Genomic DNA, 11,596 nt, shown 5'->3' with positions numbered 1-11,596 from the left:
GTTTGTCCTTCCTTTGCTTTTCTTGATCCAATGTTAAAGTCCTCCAAGTAAACTCTAAGTGTCCAAGAGTGTGTGAGAGAGAGAATAAAGTGAGAGCTCCACCATAGAACTGTCAAAAGCTTGTGATCTGATCCTCATAAGCCTTTTTATTAACGAGGCCTATATTTTTTTCATTTTCCATTATTTTTCCTTCATTTTCCTCCTCACATGCAACCTGTGACCTTTCACCTTCCTTTTATCCTAATTTCCTTTATTTTCATAAATAAAATGCTAATTAATGCCACTTTGCCTTTTCAAAGCCTTTGCCATTGCCTTTGCCAATTTCCTTTAACCATAATAATCGAAATGAACACCCACTAGGATGTTTTTTGCCCAACATTCAGCTTGGAATATGTGTCCCATGACCTTGGTCTTATATATATATTTTACATTAATTTTTTACCAACACTATTACATTTTGGGCTATATACAATTGCGGACTAATCCTCGTAACCAATGCATGATAGGAGGAAAAGGGATTTTATAACCATAAAAACTATTCCACCCAATGTTAGATATGAAGGAAGGAGATTTTATAGTCATAAAGGAAATTCCATGATACCACAAGATAAACATATCCAATAATTATTATTCATACGTGCCATATAGAAAAGGTTAAAGAAAATCAAACAAGCAAGCCCAACTACCTTACAAATAATCAATAGCTATATTAATTGAATAACATAACTTCTACCAATATTTTTATTAACTTAAAGGGGTGGCATGAGAGGGGTTGGGGGGCAACTATTCTTTACCACAATGAATCAATAGAATTAACCTTTTCATGGGGCCTTAGACAAAGATCCAACAATTGAGCAAAAGCCTGTGCTCTACTTCAAGGATTGGTGTTAACTAAAAGACAAAATATATAAAGAATCTCAATTATTGGAGACTCCAAGATCATTATACAAAGTTTGGTTAGTAAAACATTCCAAAAAGATTTATACTTGAAATCCCTTATTAACAAAATCCCAAGCCTTCCACAAAAGTTTGACAAATATGAATTGTACCATGTTTTGAGGCAACACAATCAATTGGCTAACTCTTTGGCTAATGAGGGAGTTTCATTATCCCTCTGGAGAATTATAAATATTGAATAACTCCTCTTCTTGTCCCTTTCCATGAATATGATAAAATATAATATTTCTAAAATAAAAAAGGGATGGAGGAGCGAATAACATCCTTGTGGACTTAGCTCCATCCAAACTTAATGGTATTTATGAATAGAATAGGTGGAATTGACCACTCTAGCATTTGGGACTGTATGTTGACGCGCACAAAGATGATGGTTCTCTGTGGTTTTGAGGGAGATTTATGTTTTCACTCAAAAGTATGATGGATTTTGTCATGGAAAATGTCATATTTCCTATGGTGATGGAGGCTCACATGGCATTATGCTTGCAAGCAATGAGTGGAAAATATGTTTTGTACTTGGTATGTAGTTTGGGAGATAAAGTTTTAGGAATGACACAATGACAACTTGGGGGATAGATGACGAGCCCAGACAAAGGAATAAAACCTATAATTGACAAGTCACATTGATTATTACCAACTAAATATTCTACAAATGGCAACAAGGAAATGGCAAGATTCTTTTGAGAAGGTTTGGCAAGAAATACAAGATTTCCTCCTTCTAGTTGTCTCTTCACTATTTTTTTTTTCTATTTTCATGCTTGAGAAGAAGCACTATGAGATGTTCTTTGCTTTGTAAGACACATTGTAAACTCAAATTTCGTTGAAATTTAGGGGGGGTATTATTCCTTGTCTCGAGTTGAAATTTAGGGGAATATTATTCCTTGTTTTCATTTGGAGAAAATTATCACTTTCACTGTGAGGGTGGAACAACTTTGAGGAATATTCACTCTACTTTGATATACTTTGTCAATGGAAGTGGGTTCAGGGAGGTAGTTGTAGCTAGAATGCCATTCTCAATTATATTGAATTATAGGGTGCTATTTTCCTTTGTTATGTGTTTCACTTCGCATGGCCAAATTTGTAATATTTGCACATTCTTGACTTAACTAACAATCTCAATGGATATCTCTATGCTTAGAGAGAAAGGCTATTGTTGGGTTCGTCCGCTCTGGGTTTTGCGTATCAAGCTTTGGTGACTTCCTTCAGTGTGGGAGGACTTGGGAAGGTTCTCCAGGCCTTCTTCTCTACTTTTTTTGCAGGTTGGAAGATAATTTCACCATTTGTCTTATTTGGCATTCTATTTCATAGTTGGGGACTTTGTCATTTTGGCAAGTTTAGAGATCCAAAATCCTGAAGGAGCTTAAGTTTGAGGGTATTTTCCTTTTTAATGAGGATATAAAGAAAGTTTGGTGCAACATTAGTGGGTGTAAAGTAGCCTACAAAAATGTCGAGATCCATAAGTGCAAAATTCAAGCAACTCACAAAGAGAATTGATCAACTTTAGGAAGAGATTGTTACATTGGAATTAAGGCACAACCATTTAGTTTCCAACATGACCATGATCATGGAATTGCTGGTGGAACATCGCACCATAATGCATAGGAACGAGGACGAGCTTGCTAGCCTATGCCAACAAATTGGAGATCTTCAGTCCGCTATGGTTAAGAATTCCTCATATCTTCCTTCCTCCAATAATGAAATGAGTATTGTAGCTCAAAAACTTCTTGATTTAAATGTTATAATGTCACCTCAGGAGGGGGGACCAAGGTCTGGAATGTCACTCCCTTCACTGATACCTAATATGCTAGTTTGTTGATGTTGTAAGATTTTGTCTATTCTTTGGGTCTTATATGCTTAAAGGAATAATAGCTTGGTATGTATTAAAACTCATAATTTTTGACATAATGAGCATCCCAAGGATAGATATTTTGTAAATCAACATATGAAAATTGCCTTTCTTTTGATGTATTGGTTGCACTCACATGCAATTTTTTGGTAATACACATGTTTTGGTTCAGGTTAAATTTTTTTTATTAGCTTAAAAAATTAATATATTAAAATTTAAATAATATAAGATATGCATTTTCACCCACAAGATGTAGAATGGTTGGTTTACATGCGGTTTAGTCTATCAAATTTTAGATTCAAATTTCGTGAAAAAAAGTTGAGAATGAAAATTAATTTTTCCAAAAAACCATCAACTTTCTCTTAATAATAAAAAATTAATACATAAGTTCAAATATTCCCATTACATACCCATAATCATAACCCAAAATATAATCGTCACATCCTATACATATATACATATTTATATAAATACAATAAAATATACTATCATTTACATAAATCCCATACAAGAAAAAACCACATAGAATTTGGGAACAAGTTCCTTTGGAGTGCCCTCCAAATATTACAGTATAAGGTGGGAGCTAGTTTACAAGGCTATAGAATCTCATCATAATACCGATGACAATATTCCACCATTAAGTCGTTTTTCCATTTAACATGTACATTTACTTTAGTCTGAACATAACTTGAAAAAATATTTCATATTTTATTAAAAATAATGAATTAAAAAAAGAAATGCTAAGTTATTAAACCAAAATTCTCCATCTATTAATCAAAACCAAACTGACTCCATACACTAAACACGAATATAAATGTCAAATGATATGAAAGTCTCTCTTAGATTGAGAAAAACGAGTGGCCACTTAGTTTTCACGTCTCCCTGTGTAGGGATTTAGTTCGACATTAACGCTGATCTCTTTTCCGTATGAAACGATTCACGCAATTCCAGAGTCGGACATTGGAATAATAAGGGTTTCGGGAGGCAGGGGAGCTAAAACCCAGAAATGGATATATCCGTTCTAGCGACCTCTATGTACACAAAGAGCCCTGGTATGGCTTGCACGGGCCTCTCTGTCTCAAATTGCAATGGAAACTGCCGGCCTGAGAGCCGAAGGCGGAGGTTAAGTGGCTGCAACAAGGCCTTCTTCGATGGCGGATTGAGAAGCCACTTTGTAGGAAAACCTTTTGTTGGAGGAAGCGAGCGCAGTCAATTGGCTGGGCAAGGGCTCTTTTCTGTCTGCAGAAAGCTGCATTTGGCATCTCCTCGTTCTCCTGGCACCCGTGGCATTGTTACCATGGTACGAGCTTCTCCAATATCCTTTTATTTATTTTCCCAATAACAAAACTATATAGTCAATGGTGTCGTGGTTTGCGCTGACAATGGTGAGATGATAGGCCACGCACAGAGGTTCAATTTTCCGGAGACATGATTACAGCGGTTGTGGCAGTTGCAAGTCCCGGGGCACTGATGGGATAGTGCCTTGTCGTGGCAGCTTAGCCCTGCCAACGTACTTGTGTTTAATGGTTGGCTTGAGAACAGTTTCGTCTATGTGAGCAGGCTGCTCGTGGTGCCCGAGTTTAAAGAAAACCGTTCCAAAAGAGCAGTTATCTAAATCTTCTTTGCCAATCCTGAAAACTCGTAAATACTTAGACTGCACATTGTAAATATGCAGAAGCTTAAAGTAGTTGGGAAATAAAGAGAAAATCACATATCTTGTGAGGGTTGTATGTGGAAAGTAAATTTCAACAATCTAGCAATCTCGAGATAGAAGGTTCAAGTTAATCTCTGATACATGTTGAATGAATATCACAAAGTTACCATGATCTGGGTTTTCTATGCAGAGCACACCGTCCACGACAGATAGTCAGTTTTGACACTGGATTGTTGTGCTCAGGGCTCAAACTTAACTCTGCACTTATTTAGACACCCACATTTTCACTGAGGCATGGGAGGTCTGTCCTAGTTACTATAGATACTTGCTCCACCCACATTTGTAATCAACTTGGATTTGAAATCATAGGTATCTTTAGGGAGGTGCTTGCAGGCTAACTCTGCTCGATATTTTCCCACATCATCTTGAATATGCTTGGTCTTTACTCATAACACTATCGTTTCTGATTATTTAATCTGTTATTTGCTACCATTACAATTAGCTAATGGATTTTTTAACAGGGTTTAAACTTTACTGTTTATTGTTAAGATATTGTGGTACTCTTGAAAATTATTCATTAACTTTGGGATTGTAATAAGGTCAAAATCTGTATTGAGAGTTTTATATGTTGAAGATACGGGCCAATGGCCCAACACATAAAAATGCATGACATTAAATATTGATACAAGTGTTTGGTTTGTACAAATTGTACCTGAATAATCATAAACACTTGTAACTTTTTCTAGGTTTTAATAGGTGCAAGGGCTAGCTTAGCTAAACCTAAACCTAAAAATCATTGTGGTCGTTGCCTTAGGTCGCACCCACCCACTCTCTTTGTTAGTTTTCTTAAAACCCAGTTAACTAATCTTTGAATTTTTACTAAGAGCTGAAAACTTTATGTTAACTTTTAACCCACAAATATGCTGACTTTACTAACTACCATGCAGTGGAAATAAGGAACAAATGAAGACAAACACACTAGAAAACAATACACAACAAATTTACCCAGGAAACCCCAACTAGGGAAAACCTGCAATCTTGGTGTTTTTATTATTCAGCTCAACAAATCTTTAGAAAGAGATTACAAATATGAGGGAAAAACTTCCCTTTTCCTCTGCAAATCCTTTCCGCACTTCACACCAACTCGGCCTCTCTTTTGCGCCCGGTACGAGCTTGTATGACTTACACAGTTTCTTTTGCGCACTAATTTTGGCCCCTAGAAAAAGTCTAGATCTTCTTGTGCATAATGATCAAGTTTTGTGCCCTTTTCCCTCTTAGATGTTGACCTGGGCCCACCACTACCACGAAACACTGAGATTAAATCTCCTTGGATGGTTGAGATCGTTCTAATTTTTGGCTATATTTTCCTCAGTCGAAAACAATAGAAAAAGTGAAATTTGTGCCTTGGCCCCACTCATGGGTCCTTCTGTCAAATTTGTGCACTTGCTAAATTTGGTTGAACCTTCCTCCTTTAACTTCATTTAACACTCCTGTTTAGAGAGGAAGGTGTTCTGAACTAAACCCAGTTTGCCCCTGAAATAGACAAAGCTCCCTCTAGGCAAAGCCTTGGTCAATATTTCTATTGTCTGTTTTACTGTAGGAATGTACTGGGGTCTGATCTTACGCCTCCTAACAGAGTCGCTGATATGATGGTACCTGATCTCGATGTGCTTGGAGCGGTCATGGAACACTGGATTGCTAGAGAGCTTAATGCAACTTTGATTATCAGTGTATGACTATAGGCTCCAACCTCTAACTAAAAACCCCAACAAGCAACTTCCTCAACTGGATGGCTTCACAAGCCGTGAGGCTGGTAGACATGTATTCAACCTCTATTCAGTTTAGTGCCACTAATCTCTGCTTCCTGCTGAACCAGGAAATAATTGCTGACCCAACGCTGAAGGCGCAATCTGAAGTACTCTTCCTGTAAGTGGAACTTCCAGACCATTCTGCATTTGTGAAGCCTTCCAACTTCACTCCATTAACCTGTCTGTACATCAACTCATAATCTACTATGCCTCTGAGGTATTTGAGGACATGTTTAGCAACAACCTAGTGTACTCTAGTAGGTTTCTCCATGAACTGACATATAACATGTTTGCTGCATAGCAAATGTCTGGTCGTGTGTTCACTAGATACATCAATGATCCGATAAGCTTCCTATAGAGAGTGGCATCAACTCACTCTGCTCTGCTATCATCTATCTTCCTCTAATTTGTCACCAGAGGCATGGCCATGGCCCTGCAATCTTGCATGCAAAACTTTTTGAGAATCTCTAGAGCGTACTTTCTATGTCCTAAGAAAATCTGCCCATCTCCGTGCCAAACCTCCAACCCAAGGAAATTGTGCATGAGCCCTATATCCTTCATGTTAAACTCTGCTACAAGATCCTTCTCATAGTCACTGATGAGCTTCTTGTCCCCGATCAATATGAGGTCGTTTATGTACAACACAAGAATGAGAGGCTGCCCCCAACCTTGATGTAGTAAAGGTTAGGGTCAGGTCCACTCTTGGTGAAGCTCAATCCCAGAAGATAGATTTCAATGCGAGAGTACCATGCTCGCGGGGCCTGCTTGAGCTCGTATAGAGCTCTTTTGAGCTTGCACACATGCGTCTTTGTTAAAATTGGCAACTAGGGCCAAACTCCAATTTGGACAACTCATATGATGGTGCCGATATTTTTATTGGATTCCTCTTTTTTAGAGGTGTAGGATTGATGTAAAGATCATCTCATTCTGACATGTATAAATGGAATTATGAATTTATTTCTATTATGAACAGATTGTCAAGGTCAGCCAGCAAACTTATGTAGGCTCAAAAGCCCAAAAGTCATGTCTTTTCATCCTCAATGTTGCATATAAATAGAAGGAGCATCTACCTCATTTGAAAACTCATCATCACTCACATATCTCTCTCTCTCTCCTCATTTGATTGGGTTGTACGGATTTTTGGGCAACTTCTCTCCACACGTGCGAAGCGCTGACTGTACTTTTTTGTTTTCTGCATTGACCAAGTTGCAACAAGTTTGACCAACGTTGATTGGGTAGCAGTTGACCTTATTTGACTATGTTTTTCTTAGGAGAAATTTTGTTTGGGCAAGCCGCATTTCTTGGCACAGATTTCGAGGTTTTTTGGGTTGTTTGACCGTAAGTTTGACTGACTTTTTCTGGACTGTTTTGGGCTAATTCAAACTGTTCTTGGAGGCTGAATTGACTGGGTTTGACTGCGCTGATTTGGAGGAGTAATTTTGTTGATTTGACCAACGTTGAATTTCTGGTTAGGGCATTCTGTTGACTGCAGTTTCACTGGACAAATTCGACTGTGTTTGGGCAAGTGAATTTTGTATATTGTACTTTCTCTCTCTGTTGAACTTTTGAAGAATAATAAGAAGACTTGATCAAAGGGTTTCCCCACATTGGGGTTTTGCCCTAACATCTGCGAAATATTGTGTCCTCTTGTCTTGGCTTGTCTTCTGCTTTTTATTTATGTTCTATTTGCATTTACTATCATTTTAATGTGATTGCTAAATTGGAAATTGATATTGGGCTAATAAGAAAAATTGAAGTAAATTGCTTTTAAGCATAGAACATACCATTGTTATCTAAAATTAACATGGTATTAGAGCTGAGGTGAAGACAAAGCCCAAGCAAGAGTGAAAAGAGCAATCACTGAGAAGAGAAATCACTAAGATTTGTTGGACAAGGACAAGATTCAATGGCCTTTGCATCTTACTTCAAACTTGATGACAAGCTCAATGATAAGTTTGATTATCATGCATGGAAGATGTCCCTTGATTTGACTTTGGAAGAGCAGGATGTTATGGATTATGTGCAGGGAAAGATTATTGAACCTCCTTCAAATGCACTGGCTGCCGCTAAGACAAAGTACAAGAAAGGTGAAGTCAAAGCTAAGAAGATCATCAAGGATTCTATTAACAAGCATTTGGTTGCATACATCTCCGATTTGAACACATCTAAGGAGATGTATGACAGGTTGGTTGGCATGTTCAAAGTTAGCAATGCAAATCAAGTCCTCTTTCTCAAAAACAAGTTGAAGGACATAAAGAAGGGAAGAGGTGAAGATATCCAATCCTACTTCATGAGGATTATCGAGATAAAAAATGATCTTCTTTCAATTGGAGAAGTTATTGTTGATAGGGAGCTCACTCTCATTGCCCTTGGAGGTCTCCCTTGTGAATGGCATGTGTTCAACACTACTATCCTCAACAATGACAGGATTCTAGGTTTTGATGAATTGTTGACTAGATGCCCTCAAGAAGAAACAAGGATGATGGAGAGTGACATGCCTTTAAATAAGAACGAACCTACTGCATTCTTCGCTCATGCTAAAAAGAAGAACAATGCAGGTTCAAAGAAGCAATGTCAAGGAAGACCGAGATTCAAAGATGGAAGGAAGGGAAGATGCTTCATTTGTAATAGGTTTGGACATTATGCTAGGGGGTGTCCTAATAGAAGGGATACACCTCAGGATGATGACAACAACAACCACAACAATTTCGGGGGCAACAATAATCAAAGGAATGGCAGATTCAACAACAAAGGAAAAAGGAATGCTCCCACTACTCAACATGGAAATGGTCGACCTCCCAAAAGATCAAGAAACTCTAGGTATGATGAATCTAATGTTGTAGATAACAAGCAAAAAGAATTTTATCTTATATCTGCCCTCTCTACTACCTCTCCACCGGATACCTTGGGAAATTGGTTGATTGATAGTGGTGCCTCAAGGCACTTCACTAGGTATAAGGAAGCTCTTTCAAATCTGATAGAAAAGGATACAAATTTGGAAATCATTCTTGGACACAATGCCACCTATCTCGTGAAGGGAGTTGGGAATGTTACTCTTCAATTGAATCAAGGTAACACCATTCATCTACAAGAAGTACTATATGTATCTGATATAAAGAAGAACCTAATATCTATCTCGGCGATGGAAGACAAAGGATTCAAGGTGACATTCGTTGATGGAAAGGTACGTGTTTGGAAAAGAAATTCCAAAGAAGAATTTACTCTTGGATTTAGGGTTGATAGCCTATATCAAGTTGGAGGAAGCCCATTGGGAGCTATGTCTTGCGACACATCTCTTCAATCCGAATTATGGCACCGGGGGTTTGCTCATCTACATTATAAGGTCCTACCCAATGTGAGGAAGATGGTGACAGGTATGCCTGAATTTAAAGTAGAGCATGAAGGTGTTTGTTAGGGATGTGCCGAAGGAAAGCATATAAGGGGACTATTCCCCTCAAGTGATAGCAAGACTACTGATATTTTGCAATTGGTTCATTTTGATCTATCTGGTATGTTGCTTGTGACATCTTTGGGAGGATATTTATATTAGGATGACTTCTCTTGCAAAAATTGGATTTATTTCTTGACGAAGAAGGACAAAGTGTTCACATGGTTCTGGTCTTTCAAAGCCTTGGTGGAAAATCAAACTGGGAAGAAGATTAAAATATTGAGGACCAATAATGGAACCAAGTATGAATCAAATGAATTCAATGACTATTGTAGAGAAGCTGGCATTAAGAGGGAGACTACTACCGCATATACTCTTGAGCAAAATGGAGTTGCTGAAAGGAAGAATCGTTCTATTATAGAAGCCACACGTGCCATGCTTCATGATCAAAGCCTTCCGAAGTTTCTAGAGGCAGAAGCTGCCAACACTGCCGTGTATGTTCAAAATAGATGCCCTCTTCAAGCATTGGACTCCAAAACTCCCGAAGAAGTTTTCACCAGTAAGAAACCTGATGTTTCTCATTTTAGAATTTTTGGTAGCCGCATGTATTTTCATATGCCGAAAGAGAAGAGAAGCAAATTGGATGCATCTGGGAAGACAGGAACATTTGTGGGCTACTGTGAAACTTCTAAGGCATATAGAATCTATGTCCCTGGTCCAAGAGAAGTGGAGATAAGTCATGATGTCACCTTCGATGAAGATGCTGGCCTTGGGAAGATTAGTAACCTTCCTATTCTAAGGAAGGCAAAGACGTAGATACAAGAAAGCAGGGAGAACCGCAGGATGAGCTGATGGCTGATGTTGAAGGACCAATGGATCCCATTGATCCACCTCATGAGCTCTCCTCCTAAAAAAGGAGACCCTCATGGCTTAGGGAAACTCTCGAAGATGCCGAGAGACATATTGCACCAAGGGGGACATTTTGTGAAAGTAAGAAGCCGAATAGGTACCAAGGGTACTTAACTGCCATGAGCACCATCATTTAAACTGAGCCATGCACATTCAAAGAAGTTGTGAAGCACCAAGTATGGAAGGATGCTATGAACGAAGAGTATGAGTCGATTATGAAGAATGATGTTTGGGATGTGGTCCCTACACCCAAGGACAAATTTGTTATCTTTAAATGGCTCTACAAGATCAAGCATGGAGCTTATGGAAGTGCTAAAAAGTTCAAGGCTAGGTTTGTTGCCCGAGGCTTTTCTCAAAAGGAAAGTGTGGACTATGATGAGATATTTGCAACTGTTGCTTGATATACCACCATCCGTTTGATTATAGCCCTTGCTGCCTCGCAAGGATGGAACCTACACTAGATGGGTGTCAAGACTCAAAACCGCCTTCTTGCATGGTTCCCTTAAGGAGGAAGTCTATGTAGAACAACCCGAGGGGTTCGAAGTCCAAGATCGAAAGACTCATGTATGCAGGTTGAAGAAAGTCCTCTATGGGTTGAAGCAAGCACCCCGGGCTTGATATGAGAGGATCGACAACTATCTAATGAAGCTAGGTTTTACCAGAAGTGAAGCTGATCCAAAATTTTACTTTAAGGTTGAGAATGATAGACCTCTCATCTTGGTACTTTATGTGGACGATCTCTTTCTGACATGTGCAGACCCTCTCATTCATCAATGCAAGAAGGAGTTGGCTTTCGAGTTCGAGATGAAGGACCTAGGACTGATGCATTATTTCCTAGGATTGGAGGTCTGGTAAAAGCTAGGTGAGATTTTCCTTTCTCAAGGAAAATACATTGTGAAGCTACTTGAAAGATTTGGAATGGTGGATTGTAAGTCCGTGACTACTCCGATGGAACTTAACTTCAAGAAGTTATGCGAAAGTGTTGCTAGGCCCGATTTGCAAAATCTTTTTGAGTATCGTCAACTCGTGGGGGTGCT

At 38.6% G+C, this 11,596-nt stretch overlaps 1 protein-coding gene across 1 annotated transcript in view; it reads left to right on the top strand.

Moving 5' to 3' along the window:
• The first annotated feature begins 3,612 nt into the window (after positions 1 to 3,612).
• Positions 3,613 to 11,596, top strand: part of CLPR4 (CLP protease R subunit 4) — a 240,182-nt gene continuing 232,198 nt past the window's right edge. Inside the window, exon 1 of the mRNA XM_089432953.1 lies at positions 3,613 to 4,100. Within this exon, the coding sequence (XP_089289079.1) occupies positions 3,807 to 4,100 (294 nt within the window). The 5' untranslated portion in view covers positions 3,613 to 3,806. The remainder of the gene's footprint in view (positions 4,101 to 11,596) is intronic.

Source organism: Pinus tabuliformis, chromosome 5_1 (assembly GCF_031772625.1).
Source record: "Pinus tabuliformis cultivar Carrire ecotype Pingquan chromosome 5_1, CPIR1, whole genome shotgun sequence".
In the NCBI taxonomy this organism is placed as follows: Eukaryota; Viridiplantae; Streptophyta; class Pinopsida; order Pinales; family Pinaceae; genus Pinus; species Pinus tabuliformis.
The sequence above is the reverse complement of the archived record's forward strand: the minus strand, read 5'-3'. Positions and strand labels throughout refer to the sequence as shown.